The sequence below is a fragment of the Chanodichthys erythropterus genome, chromosome 4 (genome assembly GCF_024489055.1).
Source record: "Chanodichthys erythropterus isolate Z2021 chromosome 4, ASM2448905v1, whole genome shotgun sequence".
Lineage (NCBI taxonomy): Eukaryota > Metazoa > Chordata > Actinopteri > Cypriniformes > Xenocyprididae > Chanodichthys > Chanodichthys erythropterus.
The window spans coordinates 19,615,783-19,635,764 of record NC_090224.1 but is presented as its reverse complement, the minus strand read 5'-3'; the positions used below and the strand labels follow the sequence as shown (position 1 = coordinate 19,635,764).

At 33.5% G+C, this 19,982-nt stretch overlaps 1 protein-coding gene across 4 annotated transcripts in view; it reads left to right on the top strand.

Moving 5' to 3' along the window:
- The window catches only part of LOC137019209 (protein eva-1 homolog A), a 61,779-nt gene that overhangs the window by 20,650 nt on the left and 21,147 nt on the right, over positions 1 to 19,982 (top strand). Inside the window, exon 5 of one of the 4 annotated variants that reach the window (XM_067384420.1) lies at positions 8,756 to 8,899. In XM_067384420.1, coding sequence (XP_067240521.1) covers positions 8,756 to 8,899 — 144 coding nt within the window. Of the gene's footprint in view, positions 1 to 8,755; positions 8,900 to 14,989; positions 15,275 to 19,982 lie in introns of those variants that run through there. The other 3 variants (XM_067384423.1, XM_067384422.1, XM_067384421.1) reach the window with 3 other exon arrangements.

Genomic DNA, 19,982 nt, shown 5'->3' with positions numbered 1-19,982 from the left:
CTGACTTGCTGCCTCGCTGCCTTATCAAGCAATGACTTGTAAGGCAGCGTTTGTGCATGAAGGCACCTCATGAAACAGATTTTCGGACAGACTTCTGAGGCAGCATAAGAGTTTAATGATCTACAGCAATATTGCGCGAGCTTTGGTGAAAACTAAACAAATATTTAATTACTACAGTAGTCATTTCTCGCTAGAAATGACATCAAATGTGGAAAATGTTGGTCAAAAATGTACATTTACTCACAAACTGGCCAGCAAACGCAACTTTCGGACACCATCTTTATTTTTATAGCTCAACTGTCACAGAATGGAAAGCACAGGATTGTGGGATATCAAAGGCAGTGAAGGATACATCTACAGTATGCTGCCTTCAAAAATTGATCAGATGAATGTATCTCGGAAAACAGGAATTGAAGCTAACATTGAATTCGGACGTGCCTTTATGCCTCCGTACCTTTAAATGTGTCCTCCGAAGGCAGCATTTTCCAGTTTTCGGACGCAGCCAATGAAAATTTTGTTTTCAAATCCTTGTGAATTTTGAGCATATTAGTGTTCCTTTATATCAAGAACATTATATATATTAGTTGTTATTTTAGTTTTATTACAGTTGTATTTTGAATTAGCTTTTTTTATATTTTTAGTTTTCATGTTAAATATATATCTATATTTTTTTTGCAATTTTTTGTGTTTTTGTCATTTTATTACTTTTTTGCTTATTTATATATTGCTATTTGTTTCATTTATTTTTTATTTCAGTTTTAGTTAATTTTAGTTTATTACTTTATTTAAATTTATTGCTAAGGCAAAATTTCTTATTTTCATTTAGTAAATGTTTTTAATAGATTAAGTTAATGATAATACATAAACATATATATATATATATATAGAGAGAGAGAGAGAGAGAGAGAGAGAGAGAGAGAGAGAGAGAGAGAGAGAGAGAGAGAGAGAGAGAGATTACAGTGCAAAACAATATATATATTATATTTGTACCCATCCTTCGTTGTCCTGTGAAATGCTGAACTATGTTGATCATCTTATGTTTTAGATGTTGTCTTTGTATTGATACTGGCAGTTTTTGGTCAAAATAATCTGCAGAATAATTAACTACTTCTTATGCAATTACTTACAGTAAACGTCTTACACAAACACACACACACAGATCCTACAACACCTGTGCAAATTTGAATGACATCACATCATCTCAGGTGTTTGGCTTCACTGCTTCATTTCTCCTGTTTCTACATGTTTGTGTTTGTATCTGTGCGTGTGGAATATGATGCTGTCAGTCCGTCTCATTGTTACTGTTCCAGCATCAAAGAATCAAACTGTGTCGTTTTGTGCCTGTTCTGGGGAAGTGCTCCGCCAGGAACATGCTTGAATTCAAGGAAACTTCTCGGATGTGTGGGAGGAAATTCAGTTAGAACGTCACTCTCTTTTTGTCTTGAGTATCAGCTTATCTCATCTCCTCTTACACTCCTGGAGGGTGTGTGTGTGTTGGGGGGGCAAAGTTATTGGGACAAAATGTCAACATCCCAACATTTTTTGGTCCACATATGAGGAAAACAGCTTATAAATCATACTAAGTGATGTTTTTTGGAAAATGTAGAAATGCAGAAAGGTTTCTGTGATGAGTAGGGTTAGTGTTAGGGGATAGAATATAAGTTTGTACAGTACAAAAATCATTATGTCTATGGAAAGTCCCCATAAAACATGGAAACCTGTGTATGTGTGTGTGTGGGTATGTGTGGGCGAGAGAGAACAACACCCTCTTAACCAGTGCTTGACTAATCACTCTGACACCAGCCTCAATGACGAGGTTAATGGGGTCTGTTTTTCTCTCTGGACTTCCTGTCAGGTAAAGACTGAAAGTGTTTCACCAGAAGCTGCTCAAGAACCTCCATCTGTAGTGTTAAAGGTCATTAAAGCCATTAAAACTGAATCAATCAGAACTTAAAGACTTTTAGACCTTAAAAACATTTGAAACACATTTGATTTCGCATAAAAGAATATTCAGCAGCAGGATTTGATTTTTATCCATCAGAATTTGGTTGGATTGTGAAAATTGATAGTGTTGGATAATATTATTTTTCAACATCTGCACAGCCTTTGTTACATCATCAGTCATTTTAGATTATACCGTAGATAGTGAAATGATTATACTGTAGATATAGTATATTTTCTGTAGAATTAAACATTTTTTTAGAATAATGTTCGCAATGAGACATTTTATGAATTATGCACTCTAAAAAATGCTGGGTTAAAAACAACCCAAGTTAGGTTGAAAATGGACAAACCCAGCAGTAGGGTTAAATGTTTGCCCAACCTGCTGGTTAGTTTTATTTAAACCAGCTATTATTTAAAAATTGCTATATGGCTAGCTTACAATGAACCCAAAATAGTTGGGAAATTAAAAAACAGATGCAATTAGAGGCAACAATAATAGACAAAAGGTGAATGTTTATTAATAAGCTTTAATATTTTATTAATATAAATGTAATAATTTAATAGTTTATTAATATAAATGTATTAATAAGCAATTTAATAAATGTTTATTGTTTAATAATTATTCATTGAACATTAATAAATGTTCATTTCCAACATACTCTGTATTGCTTAACTTAATTAAGCAATATAGTAATTTTTAAACAATAGTTGAGTTAAATAAAACTACCCAGCAGGCAGTGGTGTATAAAGTACTCGAAAACCATACTTGAGTAAAAGTATAGTTATCTTACCAGAAAATGACTTTGGTAGAAGTTAAAGTCACTGTTTAGAATGTTACTTGAGTAAAAGTTGTAAAGTATGTGATATTTTTTGTACTTAAGTACAAAAAGTATTTTTTTGATATTAAACATACTTAAGTATTGAAAGTAAAAGTACAAGTAAATGTAAAATACAAAAGGAGCAAAACATATTAAAAATTGTTTTATACACAGTTTGAGCAGCAAGATTGTGTTCAATTTTAACTCTTACATTTTGTTTCTTTGAATTAAAAAAATGGCTAAATGTTTTTTTGTAAGTTTTAAATATGAAAAATACTAATATATTAATTATACATTGATCGTTCATGTTAATTCATAGTGCATTATAACTAATGTAAGAGACAACTTTAAAATGTTAAAACGTAAATGTTGAAATTAAAAATGAACAATACTTTTATTAACCTTATTTAATATTACATATGGACATGCTTAGTCATGCTTAGAAATTACCATCTTTACACACAAAGGCATAGCATGGGTCTATTATATGTTTTAAATCCGTTTTTGAAGTGTCCCGCTCTGTGCAGCGCGCAGTCTCATGTCACGTGTCAAAATAAACTAGGAGGCATCACTGATAGTTTTTATTTCGCCTCTAGAGGCCGCTCTCGTAATGTCTCGTAATGACAGCACACTCTCCTCAGCCGCTCCAGCTACGGACGCAACCCGGAAAATTAAATCAACCGCGGTTGTGTGAGCACTTGTTTGCACATGCTTGCTTGCACTCTGTGTTCTTCCGACTTTATTTTGTAGTAAGTAACGAAAATGCTTTGGGAAAATGTATCGGAGTAAAAGTATACATTTTATTTAGGAAATATAGTGGAGTAAAAGTAAAAGTTGACAGAAATATAAAAACTCAAGTAAAGTACAGATTCTCCCAAAAAAATACTTAAGTACTTTAACGAAGTATTATTACTTCGTTACATTACACAACTGCCAGCAGGTTGGGCAAACATTTAACCCTACCACTGGGTTAAAACAACCCAATTGCTGGGTTTGTCCATTTTCAACCCAACTTGGGTTGTTTTTAACCCAGCATTTTTTAGAGTGTGTTAATAAAATTCACAATTAATTTTTTTATACTGAGCAGACAACACTATACTATTTTTTCTTTTTTCATAATCCCTCCTAATCTTTAATGAAACTTTGGGCCCTATTTTAACGATCTAAGCACATCGTCTAAAGATGCACTTAGGGCGTGTCTGAATCCACTTTTGCTAGTTTAACGACAGGAAAAATAAAAGGGTTGTCCTTAGTCTCTTAATGAGTCATGGGTGTGTTTTGTGCGTAAGAGTCTCATCTCCCATTCCCTTTAAAAGCCAGCTGTGCTCGCACCATGTTGGATTCACTATTTACATGGCGGAATTTGCAAACGGAAAAACTGAATGCTTCTCTAGCGAGGAAATGGCCATCTATGAGAAAAGCCAGATTCCACCAAAGGATCTTTATGCACACAATAATAATCTTTTACATTGTAATACTTTTATTTTTAATTTTTGGCATGTTTGTGTGCTGCTGCGCTTCCCTGTGTGTGTAATAAGCAGAGTGTACGCGCATTGTGCACCTGCCTATAGGTGCATATTACTAACAAGCTCTTTAAATAACAAAAAAAAAAATATTGCGTCATTGACTTTAGACCAGGTCTCAGTTGGTCAATGGCGCAGTCTTTTTCAGTTGCCTCAAAATAGCAACACGCCAACAATGCACCTGAACACACCTCGATTTCAGACCAGCACGCCCATGGGCGCACAAATGGGCGCAAATGCATTTGCTAATTAAACAATGTGGCGCAGGATGTGAAAATGATTTCACCGGGTGTATGATAGGGCCCTAAATGTTTCAGTCCTTTATTTTGAGCACTTTAATTTAAATTCCTTACAAATTAGCTATGAATATAGTATTTAAAGAAACTAATTATACCTATTATGCTATTAATTATGATCTCCATCTCCATTTACACATTTAATTGTGATCTGCTAATGCATCCTAAATTTCAAATCTTTTGAACAGTAGTGTTTCTAGTACTTACTCACAAAAGAATAAAACACATGGCCTCCATGGGCTTCTGTACAGTTCCCACACCCCATATTTCCCCCATACAGAGCTTTAAACTCAGATTCGAGCGTGTGTGATGAAGGACTGAAAGTGACCCCGGGGTTTTTCTCTCACGTGGATCCTGTTTCTGTATACGCTCAACCAGAACTAGAGCTCTAGAGAAGAACCGTTAGATCTGTGCATATCCAGGTTTGTCATAAGCGACATCATCAGTGTGAGACAGGTGATGCGTCCCAGCAGCCCAATAAATAGTTTCCTCAAATTTAACTTTGACAACACTGGCTGGTTATGCCATTCATAAATCAGATCTCTATCAGCGAGCAGGTCTCTGTTTACTAACACGACTCTGTGACCTTTGACCTCGGACATTTGTTGAAGCCATTAGTCCTGAGGTGACGACGTGTCTCCGGTCTTCAGATCTTCAGTGAGTGATGGTTATGTCAAGTCTTTGTGTTTTGTGTTAATGGATTTGTATAAATGGGCTGTCACTCTCGGTGTGGGTGTTCTGTGTCACTTCTGGTTCTGGTGTAATTCTGACCCGTTTGGACTCTTTCTTAACCCTTAACTAGTGGACAGATGCATTTTTAACCATTGACGGGCTGTACATGCTTAAAAATAAAGGTTCTTTTTTGGTATTGATAGTTCCATGAAGAACTTTTAACATTCATAGAACCTTTACATTCCAAAAAGTTCTTAATAGTGGAAAAGTTTTTAAAAATGTTCTTTACAATTTAGAAAAAAAAGGTTCTTTTTTTAGAACTGTTCACGGTTCTTTGGGGAACTAAAAATGATGTTTTATTGCAACCCCCCTTTTGTAAGTATAGATGATGACCTTTGACCTCACAATTTTGTGTTATTGTTCTCTTTATATGCATTTTGTTTACCATTTATGACAATGGCTAATAAAATTGAAGCGCAAAGTACATCTAGAAATTTTTTTCAATTTCAGGTCATCCAGACAGGTAAAAAAACAAACAAACAAAAAAAAACTATATATATATATATATATATATATATATATATATATATATATAGGCCTAATTGCTATTTATTACAGGTGATCCAGGTTAAAATATGTAATAATAATAATACATTTTTAAAATAATTTGTTGATTTATTTATTTATTTATTTTTTTAGTAGTTTATTCTAATTCTAATTTATTCTAAAAAAATATTTAAAAATTATAATATATATATAAATATATAAATAAATATATATATATATATATATATATATATATATATATATATATATATATATATATATATATATATATATATTATTTATATATATATATATTTATATATTATTTATATATTTATATATTATTTATATATATATATATTATTTATATATATATTTATATATATATATATATATATATATATATATATATATATATATATATATATATATATATATTTAATAGAAGGCTTTTTTTATATTTTTTGTTTTATTTTATTTAATTATTTTAGTGCTTCAACTTATTTCACATTTTTAAAGTAAGTTTTAGTTAACAATAACAACACTGATTACAGGAATAGTAATGTTGCTTATCCCCTGTATATGATGGCTATGATATTTTCCACTTTCTGGTGACCTGAACATGTTATCTGCAGTAGCAGTCTGTTGGTCCAGCCGTCCATTCATTGACCGTCTGATTGATATTACTCTCTGGAAAGCACCTTCTCAATCTGGCCAGCTCTAATCTGATTGGCTAACTGAAGTTCCTGAAATAAAAGCATTATTAGTTCACTAGGAAATGAAGTTGTGTGAGCAAGATAAAGCAAATGCTTTTGAGGATCAGATAACCTGCAGATTGTCAGCTTAGTGACATCAGATCTCTGAAACATATTCAGACAATTGAAGCAAGAAGAAAAGCAGCACTGACAAATAATGAATACAGACAAAAATAGGGTGAGTCTTTGAAGTACTTTCATGAAATTATATAATTATAGGGTATTTTTAAAGGTGTTTAAAGCCAAGTTTGTCTCAAAAAAACACGCTGTATGTTTTTGTGAGCATTTTGCCGTCTGCAGTTCTGACCGGCGGCTGCAGTTTCATCCTCCCCCGCAGAATCAAGCGGTAAAGACACATAATGATGGGCGGACGACAAGCCCAAACATGAACACACACACACACACACACACACACACACACACACACACACACACACACACACACACACACACACACACACACACACACACTGCTATCTGTTAAATGCCTGTGTGCTTGTGTAGTAAAACTGTTTGATGTTCTTCACTGTGTAGCTTTATTGTTCAGTGTGTGTTGAAGTAAAACACATTCATATAGTTTTGTATTTATTCAGAGCTGTGACAGTAATCTTCAGGAGTGTTTATTCATACCAAGGTTATATAAAATTTTTTTTATTAATAAATGTTAACTGAAATAAAATGAAATATTAAAAAAAAAAACTTTTTCAAAAAAATTTCAGATATTTGCCAAGAAATGTTTCTCATTTTCATTTAGTTTTGATTGATGTACTAAATAACTAAAAATGAAATAAAAATGAGCTGACTTCATTCATTCATGCAAAAACTATATAGACATAAACTAGTCTAATAAAAATGACTAAAACTTGAGAAAAATGAGAATAAAAATGCAAAATATAAAAATAACTAATTCAGACTGTTAATAAAAACTATCTTAATGATACTAAAGTAACTTATTCATGTAATATACAGGCAAAATTTGGTCTAGAAGTGACAAATCCATCAGCTGGGTACATTCAGGGGCATCTCCAAATGGAAATTGTGAATTTTTAAAAATTTGGCTATAAAATTAAATAAATTGTAAAAATGATTAATAAAGCAAATACTGTGTTTTCAGTCATTATACTGTAATTCGCTAAGTAGAACAGTGTTTCTCAACTGGTGTCCAGTCAATATGTTTTTTTCTGAATCAAGACTTTTATTTTGAAAGACGTGCGTGAAAGCGCTTGACTCTTCTGTCAGACGCAGTTTAAGTCAAGAGTGCCTGAGAAAAACGCATTGCTGATTCAGTATCAGCGGCCAGATGAGATGTTGTCAGGCTATATGTCTGTCATTAATTTAACGTTATTTTCGTAACTTGTTACGAAATAAAAAGTCTCTGACATCAGAAAAACGAACTTCCCAGTCCTGTCAGACATTATTGTGCTCGTAGTGTGCACTCTTAAAGGGATAGTTCACCCAAAAATAATGTCATTAATTAAACACCCTCATGTCGTTCCACACCCGTAAGACCTTCGTTAATCTTTGGAACACAAATTAAGATATTTTTGATGAAATCCGATGGCTCAGTGAGGCCTCCATAGGGAGCAATGACATTTCCTCTCTCAAGATCCATTAATGTACTAAAAACATATTTAAATCAGTTCATGTGAGTACAGTGGCTCAATATTAATATTATAAAGCGACGAGAATATTTTTAGTGCGCAAAAAAAACAAAATAACGACTTATTTAGTGATGACTGATTTCAAAACACTGCTTCAGGAAGCTTTGGAGAGTTATGATTCTTCTGTGTTGAATCAGGATTCAGATCGCGTGTCAAACCACCAAACTGCTGAAATCACGTGACTTTGGCACTCCGAACCGCTGATTCGACACACTGATTCATTATGCTCCGAAGCTCTGTCTCAGCCTAATGACCATGGGAAACTGTGGGTTAAACCAGGTGAGAACCACTATTCAGTCTACACCATTCTTATAAATATTTATTTCCTCTGATTTCAGGGAAAAGGTTTAGGGGTAGGGAAAGAGTTAGGAATATGTTTTTGGCCAGGGAATGTTGTTCCAGGATCAACTAAAGATGTTAATCCAGGAACATGTCTTGCTTTGCAAAATCACAGTGACCAATTGGCTTTATCTATATAAACAATAAGTCTATGGTATGTGCCTATTTTGAGATCTCACCTGATCTGTCATGTGATTCCAGACTGCTCGTCAGATGTGGCTCTGCAGGTGATGACATCTCGTTGCCAGGGGAAACACTCCTGTGTGGTCCGCGCCTCTACCCAAGAGTTTGGAGACCCCTGTTACCGTGGCACCCGCAAATACCTCAGCGTGATCCACACCTGTGGTGAGTTACACTTCTGAACACTTCTGTGCTTGATGCACCGTTATTAACTAGACTACAGTGATAAACGGGCCACTCTATGTTATTAGTTGCAAACCATGTCTGAGCTGTCATAATTAAAAAAGTTATTAGTGACGGAGATATTTTTATAATTTAACTAACGATTGGGAATTAGAAGAGAAAATATTTCAAACTTATAATAATGCTTTTGTGTTGTTTTTCATGATTTTTTTTTTTTTTGCTAAAATAATGGAAAACACTGAAAGTATTGTTTACTTGTATCTTAAAAATAAGTATATATTTTTAATAAGTTATATGCTAATATAATATAATTAATAAATATAATATAATTAAATATAATAAATATTAATTTAAACAGTTATAAAATTCCTTACCTTTTAATTAGAATAGAAAAGTATTGTTTACCCCTTAATTAAAATAAAATAAATATGATAAAATATTTATTATACATTTTGTTATAAATAAGAATTAAAATAAATAGTATGCATTTTTATATTAAAATATATTGTGTATTATACATTTATTATATATTTATTATCTATTTAATTATAAATATTAAATAAAAAAAATTGTATACATTTTTATATTAAAATATATTATCTATTATACATTAATTAGAATAGAAAAGTATTGTTTACCCCTGTCTTAATTAAAATAAAATAAATATTATAAAATATTTATTATACATTTTGTTATAAATAAGAATTAAAATAAATAGTATACATTTTTATATTAAAATATATTATGTATTATACATTTATTATATATTTATTATAAATGTTTAATTACAAATATTAAATAAATAAACAGTGTACATTTTTTATATTAAAAATATTATAAATTTTAATATTAAAGTATTAAAGCAGCATTATTTCTGTCAAATTTCCAGCAAATTATAAAGACAATAAAAAAACTATAATTTTTATAATCTGCACTAAATTTTTAAAAATGTCATTCATTCGTATTCTGATTTTCAATGCATTTAAATATATAAAGGAATAAAATAGTAAAATGTAGTCGAATGTCATACTAAATGTATCTCATATCTCATATTCTCAGCTGGTTTGTTACAGTTATCTTTGAATCACCTTGAAATATATTTACCCTGTTCATCATTAGTACTTGAATATAGTTTATATCATTATTATAGTAAAGGACAATCAGCTTCTCTTGTGCAGATAGAGACATTGTGTTTGAACACTAGAGGGCAGTACTCACTCTCTCTGAACTGAGGCTGTGTGTGTATGTGTGTGTGTGTTAGTTTGCCTGTACAGAAACCAGCTAAAGCTCCAGAGATCATGTCTGGAGCACAAATAGTGTAGTTTCATGTCAAATTTATAACTTAGAGTTTTGTTCAGATGACTAATTCTGAACACTATTAATACTGTCAGTTGTCTTGTTTTCGTGTCAGTGTTTTCAGCTGCAGTAATTTTGTGTGTGTTTCAGCAGCAGTGATTATAGTTCCCTTAGGATTTCTTTTTGACTGTAATCTGGTTCCTGTCAGTCCAAAACAAACATCCAGACCAGACATCAGAACCATGTATCTGTCTGTCCAAATACTGGTCACAGACTTTTGAAGAGTCGTGTTTCTGTACTTTTAACTAATTGTTATTATTGCAATCATAGTTATCTTGTTTCGGAAGCGTGTGGTTTAGTTGTGAAAATAGACAGAGGAAAGTTTGTTTGTTTTAGAGCTGATATCAGCTGTGAGGTTTTCTGGGACGGTCTGTGCTGGTCTGCTCTGATTTGAGATGTAAAACCAAACTCATATGATGATTTAATGATGTCGGTCAAGCAACAAGATAAAAACAAGTTTCCCAGCTTACTCTGTGTGTGTGTGTGTGTGTGTGTGTTTATGCTCCAGATCAGATGAATGCAGTTTTTGGGTTTTCTAGATGGTTGAATGTAAGTCAGGCTGACCAAAACTTTCCTTGTTCTCAAATGAACTATTTCCTGTAACCGGAAATCTGATAAAACACCAATATGCCCTTGAGTAGTCAAAGCTAAAAATGTATGAATTTATTTATAAAAATGTATTTATTTATAAATATTATTTATTTACTATTTATTTTATTTATTTATTTATTTGTTTATAAAAAATTTATATATTTTAAATATAAAAATATGTATTCATTATATATACATACACACATATATGATATATGCACTTTGTGTGTGTGTGTGTGTGTGTGTGTGTGGTTAATTTTGTTTATTTATTTGTTTCTAAAAATGTATTTAAAATATTTTTTTAATATTTTCTAATATTTAATTATAACATATTATGGGTAACACTTTACAATAAGGTTCATTAGTTAAACATTAGTTAATGAATTAACTAACATGAACTAACCATGAGCAATACATGTGTTGCTGTATTTACTAATCTTCGTTAACATTAGTTAATGAAAATACAGTTGTTAATTGTTTGTTCATGTTAATTCACAGTGCATTAACTAATGTTAACAAGATTTTAATTATGTATTAGTAAATTGAAATTGAAATTAACATCAACAAAGATTAATAAATGCTGTAGAAGTGCAGTCCATTAAAGTGTTAACATATTATTTATATATATATATATATATATATTCTAAAATGAGAAAAAAATGTTTTAGGGTTAGTCTAAGAATAAAAGATAAAATGTCTGTGGTATGTCCTTATTTAGAGAAAAACGAAAGCATTTTTCTTCATAAGTGAATGAGGAGAAATGATCTTGATGAAATGTAGATGGATATGAGGTTATGAGGTTCATATTCATGGCTCCATCATTGTGACTGACAGAAAATTTGAGATAAATGACCATGACTAATGTTTTCAAAACCACTGACGACATTCAGCTCAGGAGAAATGGACAGAAACGAGTGTGGTCATGTGACTCATCGTGAGCGACAGGGAGAGAGAGCGGAGGTGTTTTGGTCTGTTGCGGCATACCATTGCCCTTAAAAGGCAGTGAATTTGATTGGCTGCATGACCCGAACATACGATGCCAGCCCTGCTTGCACATGCTCAGTTCAGTGCCGTAGTTTCTGTGTTTAATAGTTTGGAAGTTACAAAACACTTGGAGGGACTGAAGTGATTTATTTACTGTTTTAAAGAGAGCCTGCTGCGATATCGCCAGTGTGAAAGCAGCATGTTCACACATGTGAAGGGCAGTTCAGTAGGGGTGTGGCTGAGGTCAGAGGTCAACTACATAGCTGCAGATCGGCCAATAGGAGGCCAGCATGCTTTAGTTCAGCACTGACCGTGTCAAACACCACACAGGAGGATTGTGTGAATGTTTGCACTGATCAGCTCTTGCTCTCTCTCATCTGGTGGTCTTTGGCCTTCTGGTGTTTTTCTTGGGTCTGAATTTTTCATGATGTCATCTGTAAGCTTTTCACACACACTTTAACACCGGCCGCGAGGAAAGTTTGGAGAATGCTTTTGTAAATACTGAGGTTTTCAAGCTTCAAAAGGATTCGGAAAAGTGGTCCATATGACTATTTCTAGTCTGCTAAAGTTACACAATGTCTTAGTATGATAAACAGACTGAAATTTAAGTTGTTATTCACTGACAGTCTTCCTCTCTATTGAGCTTTTAACCATGGAAATTAAAGAACAAAATGTTCAGTTCATTAAGAAGATTCAACTCAAAAGAATGATTCCTTCACAAATGCTTCTGCTATTATTTATAGACTATTACAGTATTATGAATTAGATTTATATCTCAGTAAAGCAGTGGCTTTTATCTTGTGTTTAGTGTCTTTCTTTGCATTATTAGTGTGTGCTGGCATCGTTTTGCATCTTTGTCTATTTGGAGCTTCATTTCAATGAAAGAAAATTATTTTTAACTGGTTTAGATTTAGTTTTAGTTAAAAAAATAGCACTGTTCTCTGATGAAGTGTTTAACCCTTTAAGACCTGAAGGCTTTTTTAGAGTTTTTTTTTTCTGAGTAACACACACAAAAGTAAAGACTCATAACTCCAAAACTCTAGCAAGGAGAGTCAAAAGGTAGGTATTATTTGATAGAAAACATTTTAAATTTTAAGAAAATTTTCTTGCTGAGAAACAGCTGATAAAAAAAAAAAAAAAAATGTAAATAATTTTTCTTTTTTTTATTTGACATGGAATAACTCAGGAACACAATAAGATCGCTAAAAAAATATTTTTCGGTGATGCTCTCATATATGTGAGCTGCATCTGGTTCAAATTTCGTGGTGATAGCTTAAAGAATAGTTTAAAAAATTGTTATTCATTTTTTCCGCAGCCAGGTGGCGCCAACGGGCGGTAAACTCCAGTTTAGAGGCACTTCTCAGCATTCGTTAGGAGTTTTTCAAAATGGTTAGATGCATTAAAAAGATGACATTGTAAGATTTAAAATGATATCTATTTTGTGTTATTCCACGTACATGGATGTGTCCGGGAACATTGGATACACACTGCATCCCGGAAAGATGAGAGACATGTTTTTAGCCAAGTACGTTAAATCATTCCGTGAGTAATATCTTGTGACCAACGCAATATATTATGTTGATTTTGGATTCATTTGAATTCTTTTAATCTTGAGAATTTGCTTTAAATATTAATGTGCCATTTGTCTATTTTTCATGAAGTTATGAGCACGTGAAATATACATATTTGTATTCAGTTAGCGGCTGTGCTGTTTTTGTTGTCAACGCATAATACTCAGACTCATTAGAGGGTAAAAACAATGCAACAGAAGCATGTTGGAGGCTTGATATGAAAGCTTAATGTCTCTGGTTTTGTATGCAAAAAGAATTTTTATGCTACCTATATGGATTAAATTTTTATTAGCTCTTAAAGAGAGACACGCAAATGGGAGCGCCGACGTTCCATCCGGTCATAAGGGGTTAAAGAGAGTTCGAGCCAGGGCTTAATTTTTTTGCTTACCAGCTACTTTGGCTAGTGGTTTTCCATTTTCACTGGCCACAATTTTGACATCAATACCATGGGGATAAACTGCCATAAAGATATTTAATTTGGCAGCAGGTATATTAGGCTGCTGTCACTTTAAGACCTGATGCACGGATCTATTATACTGTTACACGTGCGTTTTCTCTCTCAACTGTTTACATTCACTTCAAACATAACTGACTGTGCTTACATGAATACTCGCCAAGACCGGCATTTTGACATTATTTTGTGTGTATTTGACTGTTTAAGTGCAATAAGCAGCGAAAAATAACTAAATTTAGTACTGAGAGGCAGCTTTATGTGTGCGCACATGGGTGTGAGAACAAAATCAGTGGAAATTAGTAAAATTATGCACAAAATGTGCAATCCTGAAGCGAAATTCAAGCTCTGTAACACCAGCAATATTCATCCGGAGCAAATGAAAGGAGTGAGTGAGGGGAGGCGGGTTTGTGTGTCGACTCGCTGTCGGAGAGATGAGAGAGAGATAAAGCGCAGCTAGTACTGTGTATCTATTCTGCGGGAAACGAGAATTGGATGCGTTTCAGATATTTCAGTATCGACATGTATAAAAAAATCCATAATTTTGACAAAAATGTATATATTATATATAAAATTCAAACAGCCACTGCTGAAATACACCCGCACTTGGCAGGTGTTAATGTCAAGCCCTTGTTAGAGCGGATGTTAAGATTTTCTAAATCTACATTTCGGTCTGTTTATATATAGTGCATGAATCGTATTGTCTCATTGTTTTATGATATTTATCATAATTACATGGAAAAGAGCGACCAGCACAATTCTTCCTCAAGAAACTTCCTCATTTTGTGAGGAAATGAGGGTGAGTAAATAACGACAGACTGTTCATTATCCCTTTAATTTGAAATGGGCTGTATTTCCTTTTTGGATTTAAAGTCAAAGTAAAGACAGAGCAAGTGAGAGTGAGAGAGAGAGAGAGAGAGAGAGAGATCAAAGATCCAAAGCCACAATGTCCACTGAATGAATCTCTAATGTCACTTCCTGTTTCCTTTTGTCTGGCTTACACACTCATACACACACACACACACACACACACACACTGACTGAAGCTACACGCCCCTCCAGAGTAACTCCTGCCCCTCTCGCTGTCTCGCTGGTAGGCTGAATGTGTGTGTGTGTGTGTGTGTGTGTGTTCATGTTCCCTCCATGTTCACTGAGGTGATCAGAGCTGCTCTCTCACCGGAGAGAAAAGCCGTGAATCAGGAGAGACGCACTGAAGGAAGAGAGTCAGGAGGTCACATGAGATTCTTGAGGAGATCTGCTGAGTGATTTGTGTTTGGAGGAGCGTCGTGGAGTTTTGGCTTACGGCTCAACCGCCTGTCTGTGACGGCGAACTCACGTGTGCACAGGTAGACGCTGACCGGAGAGAAAATAATGTGAGGAACAGATTTTCACCAGCATGTGTTTGTAAGTGTGCTTCTGTATTAATACCCTGTGTGTGTATTTGTGAGATTTTTGAGCAGTTTTTCTTCATGAAGTGACTGTTTGAGAGAGTTTGAGTGTGTGTGTGTGATCAAATGATTTTATATGGTGTGTTTACTAGGTCAAGCATCACTAGTACTGTTACTCAAAGGAGTTAGTGATTTAAACAAACCTCATAAAATGAACCATTGTAGTTTGGTGCATGACTCATCCCACACGTTTCTACTACAGACATAAATAATGAGTGTGGACACTTTTATGTAAACAACCACCTAGCAACCATACAGAACACCCTAGCAACCACATTGCAACATTCTCCAACACGCATATGTTTACTTGGCTTTTTAGTTTAGGACATAACATAGGCTTGTATTGTTTCATAAAGCTAATTATATGACTACAGGCTAACCTATATATATATATATAATATTATATATTTTATTATATATTGCATTCTATGGGTCAAGGATGCATTCAATTGAACATTAAATTATACATTTTTAAAACATTTCTGTTTCAAATAAATGCCTTAGTGAGCAAAATAGACTTTCAAAAACATTAAAACATTAAAAGATTTTACCAACCTCATACTTTTAAACAATAGTTTATATATATATATATATATATATATATATATATATATATATATATATATATATATATATATATATATATATATATATATATATATATTTTTTTTTTTTTTTTTTTTTTAAGTTAAATTTTATTTATGAAATTATGAAGTCCACAAAGGAGGGTTTTAGCTCACCAGGAACAATTTTGCTTTCAAGTATAAACACACACACACACACACACACTATCAGCTATGATTTGATGGTGGGAAAGATTCTTGTGCAAGTTAAATTTATGTGAAGTAGTAAGAAGGTGTGTGTCTGTTTAGTTACATATTTACTACATACACATTTGACATGCATTGTGTGATTTCATAGAGTCTGTCTTTGTGTGTGTGTGTGTGTGTGTGTGTGTGTGTGTGTGTGTGTGTGTGTGTGTGTGTGTGTGTGTGTGTGTGTGTGTGTGTGTGTGTGTGTGTGTGTGTGTGTGTGTGTCTGTGTGTGTTAGAGACAGTGTGTGAGTGTGTGTGTGTCTTGTTCACCTTCTCAAGTCTCTTTGTTTCTAAATGAAAATCTGCCTTCAGTTTCCTCTCGTGATCTTCTGTTTTGTTTTCTTTTTCTTCACGTTTCTCCCTCCTTTTAAATGTGCCCCCATCTCTCTCTCTCTCTCTCTCTTCACCCTGGGCTCTGTTAACTCTCTGTGTCCTGAAAGAATGACTGATTGAACAGATGTAGTTAGTTGTAGCAGATGTTTTATTTTAGTTCTCTCATGTTCACTCCATCGTTGAGTTTTCATGGACCTCCTGAATGGATACAGTTCCTCAGAATGGCAAGTTCTGATTGCCTGGATTTATATATTTTCCAAAAGTCAAGGTGCACAGGTTTATATCAGTCCACCAGAAAACTAATTTGCATTTACAGCGTTTACGATGAGTTCTTCTGAGGAAGAACCATTTGCTTGATTTAATGAAGTATATAGCTGCCTTTCAACCGCAGGAACTAGGTCTAAAGGAAGTTCCAGGTAAAAGTTTCCCCCTCAGAAAGTCCCTGCTCACGCGGTAGTACTTTTTCAAAGTTCAGGAACAGGTGGGGCTTAGGCGCTAAACATGCTGTTTGGTTGACTCCATCCAGCATTTTATTTCAAGTAGTAATAGTACTACTACATAGTAGTAAAAATGTCATGAACACACCTGTACATTATGCATCTCTTCAGGGTTTCATCTGTGATCTGTGAAATCTCAACACATATTTTCCAATTTCTTCATTGTTGTCTGTACAGCCATTCACAGATATTGCTGCGTCATTATTTGATGAGTTTTATTGCATCCCATCTCTTAACATATCACAAAAGTTAAAAAAGTTTATTCAAATGTTTGGGGTCAGAAAAAAATTAATACTTTTATTCAGCAAGGATGCATAAAATTGGCCAATAGTGACAGTAAAGACATTTATAATGTTACAAAAGATTTCTGTTCCACACAGCTGTTTTCAACATTGATAATAATGAGAAATATGAATTATTTTTGAAGGATCATGAAGATTGGAATAATGATGCTGAAAATCTAGCTTTGCATCACAGGAATATATTACATTTTAAAATATATTAAAATAGAAAGTTATTTTAAATTGTACTTTTTCACAATAATACAATTTTTGCTGTATTTTTTAATCAAATAAATGCAGCCTTCTTTCAAGAACAGAACTTTAAATGGCCTCCATGTCCATTAATATCCACAGAGTGTGTGTGTGTGTGTGTGTGTGTGTGTGTGTGTGTGTGTGTGTGTGTGTGTGTGTGTGTGTGTGTGTGTGTGTGTGTGTGTGTGTGTGTGTGTGTGTGTGTGTGTGTTTGTACAGTTTGTGTTCATGAGACTTTCAGCCCAATTTAGAGACACAGACAGAATATTTGCAGCATGTCGGATTTATTGGCCAGACTTGTGCCTATTAACACTAATTTGTCAGGGACAGAGTTTTGGCACACACGTTTTCACCAGCAGAGCAATTGAATTCACAGCTTTATTTTAATCATGCGAGATGTGAACGCAGCAGGCGTGCGCTTATTAAAGCTGCTCTCTGTAAACAGACGCTTTGAGTTTGTGTTTCTCTCACAGATATGTGTTACGAGATCAGTCTGCTTTTATAACCCTCGGCTCAGATGCTGTTCGGTGTTTCATTTAGTCTTTATAAGGGCCTGTGACGGAGTCAATACACACGGGGCTTTTAAGATCAGTTGATAATGTGGTGATTTACGTCAGGAATAAACTAGTCTTCTGTTCTGCAGTTCACAATACATTCATAAACCAGACCGAGCCAGTTTAGACTTGTTCAAGTCTGGTTATTTTTGAACCACTAAAGCCAGCTGTTGTGTAAAAATGGCCCGAGTCAGACAGTCAGTGAAGTAAGTAGTCCAGGGGTTACTGTAAGTGAACTGGACGACATACGGATTCTTTCTGTTCATATTTAGTACAGTTCTACTCATTTTACCTACTTACAACTCAAGATATATTCTGTGTCTCATTGCAGATTCAGCTTTTTATTTTTTTAGACCAGAAGATGCTGGTTTAAATTTCTCTGAAGGAACTTCCTCTGACCGAGCAAATCTTGTTTAACAGAACCAGACTTTACTTTTAACTCTTTGCAAATTAATCTGGCCAGAAACCACCCAGCAGGGTCGTTTACCATTAACTAAAATCATTTTTGCTACTTGAAATAAAATAAATGTTTACTGAAATAAAATAATGCCATGGAAAGCTGCCTCTCTCAGAAGGCGATCATGAATTTGGGACATGCTCGATGTTAAAATGTGTTTATAAGCACAGTAAGCAGTGGAAAAGGACTCGATGCAGTGCACACGCTGACTGACACACAGCTTAAGCGCTCGGACAAGCTGCGTCTCTCAGCGTGTGATCATAAGTTCAGTTGTCTTTCACATCTTATTGCACTTGAATGGTCGAATACACACGTAATTATGTCAAAATGCCCATTGTGTGGAGCGGTGTTAATTTTGACAGCAAATTTTGATTTAGTTTTAGTCATAGTCTTTTGACTAAAATGCCATTTAGTCATATTTTAGTCATCGGAAATTGTTTTAGTTTTTAGTCTACAGTTGATTTAGTCGACTAAAATCTAATTTAGATCAATTGTAATGCATTAAGCATTTTTCTAACAATACACAGATCCAATACACTGATAGATCTGATATTTCCCAAACTGACACTTATCATTGAGGTACTATTATAGTTTTCGTTTAAAATTTTTTATTAGATTTGATTTTTAGTTTTTCTGCTTTCTTTGTAATTTTAGTTAAAAGTTTTAGTATTTTTTGTGTGTTTATGTCTTTTAGTTTTTGCTTTTAAATATCTATAAGTTTTTATTTCTGTTTATTTTAATACTTCAGGTTAAGCTAAAGCTTAGAAGCTTGGTGAAATAAAATAAGAAAAATTTATATTTTTATATATTTATTTATTTTTATTTCAGTTAATGTTTATTTCAAGTAATGATGATTACTTTGGTTTTAGGTTTAGTTAACTATAATAACCCTTATACTTGTAAAATATATTGAATAATGTGTCAAATAATGTTCTTAGTCTTTCCTTCCTGTGACAGAAAATACAGTAGTTTACTATGAATTAAACAGAAATCAAATTAAATACAGTTTATTGTGTAAACAAAATAACAATAATGACCAGGAAAAAATAATAATTATAAACCATCCCGAAATACACGTGACTCTTATTTTGAAATGTCTGCAGTCTGTAGCTCATGAGGGTGATAAATATGCGTTCTGACAACTGTCTAAAACATACTACCATATAAATATTATGTAGTAAACATTGTCATAATTCATCAACATTAGCTTATAAGCAATGGCTTGGCATAAATGTGCGCTATACATTAATTGTGAAGCAGTCTGCTGGACGAGCCTGTAGAGGGCGCAACAGTGCCGCTTTTCCTGCGGTTAGAACAACACATTACACTTCAAATGTTTCACACAGGACAGCAGTCCTGACTGGATATCTTCCCAAATCGTCCCTCTCTTTCATTTTTGTCTCGTTTTTATTCGTTGACAACAATTAGAGTAGATTTTAGTCATAGTTTTAGTCATTCAAAACGCATTTTTACTT